This window comes from Apteryx rowi, unplaced genomic scaffold (genome assembly GCF_003343035.1).
Source record: "Apteryx rowi isolate R43461 unplaced genomic scaffold, aptRow1 scaffold_176, whole genome shotgun sequence".
NCBI classification, from domain to species: domain Eukaryota; kingdom Metazoa; phylum Chordata; class Aves; order Apterygiformes; family Apterygidae; genus Apteryx; species Apteryx rowi.
Window position 1 is genome coordinate 1258549 of NW_020448041.1, and position 1555 is coordinate 1260103.

Sequence of the window (1555 nt, forward strand, 5' to 3'; positions counted from 1 at the left end):
GTGGCCTGCTGCTGATGCAGGTGCAGTTTGGGAGAGAGATGCTCCCAAGGAGAACAGACTCATTCTGTGTGTGAGACACCCCAAAACCAAAGTTCATAAAGATATCCATCCGTGCAAGACAACATTTCCTTGTCTTGTATCTCTCTTTAAGAGACAGGATCAGTGTTCTCATAGTAAAACAGCAAAAGCCACATCAAAGTACTTTCAAAAGCTGAGCTGGTATTCAAAAAAAACCCAGAGGGTTGGACATGTGGCAACCCCAGAAATCTGGCCAATATGTGTTAAAAGATATTCAGGTGCTGAACAGTAGGCACTGAGGTGGGAGACTGTCAGCCTAAAATGGCTGCACAATGATGTCCAGAGTAAATGGAGAAGCTTTGGGAAATTGTCTGAGCCCAGAATCTCCCTTTGATTCACTGAAGAAGGAGGCGAGAACCAGAATTTCAGGAATATCTGTCAGACCTGCATATTCTAAATAACAGGGGAACTAGACCCTGAAGTTGTACTCAGGATTAACTTGATGAAAAGGGTGGCATCATCTGACCAGAGAAGACATTTGGTGGGCTGGTGTCTCTCCAAGAGACAGCCAGCACTTGCTTGATACTCAATGAGCTGAAATAACCACACTAGGGCCCAGCTCACCTGGACCTAAATCAGATGTCAAAAATCCTAAAACATCCTAAAAGTGCCTCTTTCAGTACTTTAAAGGGAGTTTGCCTCTAAAGAGGATATCTATTTTCTGGACAAAAGGTGCCACACAGTTGTCTGCACATTAGCATGTAGCCCCACTTAAGACAACCTAGGGTAACCAAGGCACAGTTCTAGGAGACTTGCACCCATATGCATACTCTAGGGACTAGACATCTATATGTGGACAACTACATCACAACCTCTGAAGTCACGTGAGATGACCCTTGCTCAAACTGATTATAAAGTATGCCCCACTCCTCTGCATTGCAGTTCTTACCCTCACCACTGGCTATCCCACCATTTTCCAACTTAACTTTCCAACGCAATTTACCCTCTTACCTGGGACAACTAGGGAGACCAGGAGAAAAACAGCAAAGACAAGGCAGAGGAACCTCATAGCTGGGGTTTAGCTGGGATCTCAGCAAGGCTGGAGAGAGGAGAGTCAGGAGCTTGGGCTGTGGTGCTGCTGAGCAGCCAGGCTGAGGATCCTCATATTTATAGTGCGTTTCTGAGCAGAGAGAAGGGCTCTGGGGGAGGTCCTATTGCTCACCGTACTTCTCAGTTCAGCGCACAGCACACCCACTGGTCCCTCCACCCTGCACCTGGGTATGCTGGCAAAATTTTGCCCTCTCCAGATCTGGTATCAATACTCAGTTCAAAAGAAAACCATTGACTGTGACAGGAGCAAATGGTAAATAGATAGAACAGAGCTGCTAGGGCAGAGGGACCTGATAGAAAACAAGATCAATATCGGGGTTTCAGGCCTTTCTCAACCTGTCGCTCTTTGGCAAAGATGCAGCTGTATGYAATAGGGCTGAGCAGTGGCCAGGATGTCCCAGTAACTATCCCTCTGTCRTCTATACTG

General features: G+C 46.6%; 1 protein-coding gene across 1 annotated transcript in view; it reads right to left on the bottom strand.

Annotated features, from left to right (window-relative positions):
- LOC112963771 (cygnin-like) overlaps positions 1 to 1087 on the bottom strand; it is a 1641-nt gene extending 554 nt beyond the window's left edge. Inside the window, exon 1 of the mRNA XM_026061124.1 lies at positions 1030 to 1087. Within this exon, the coding sequence (XP_025916909.1) occupies positions 1030 to 1087 (58 nt within the window). The remainder of the gene's footprint in view (positions 1 to 1029) is intronic.
- Between the last annotated feature and the right edge of the window lie 468 nt (positions 1088 to 1555).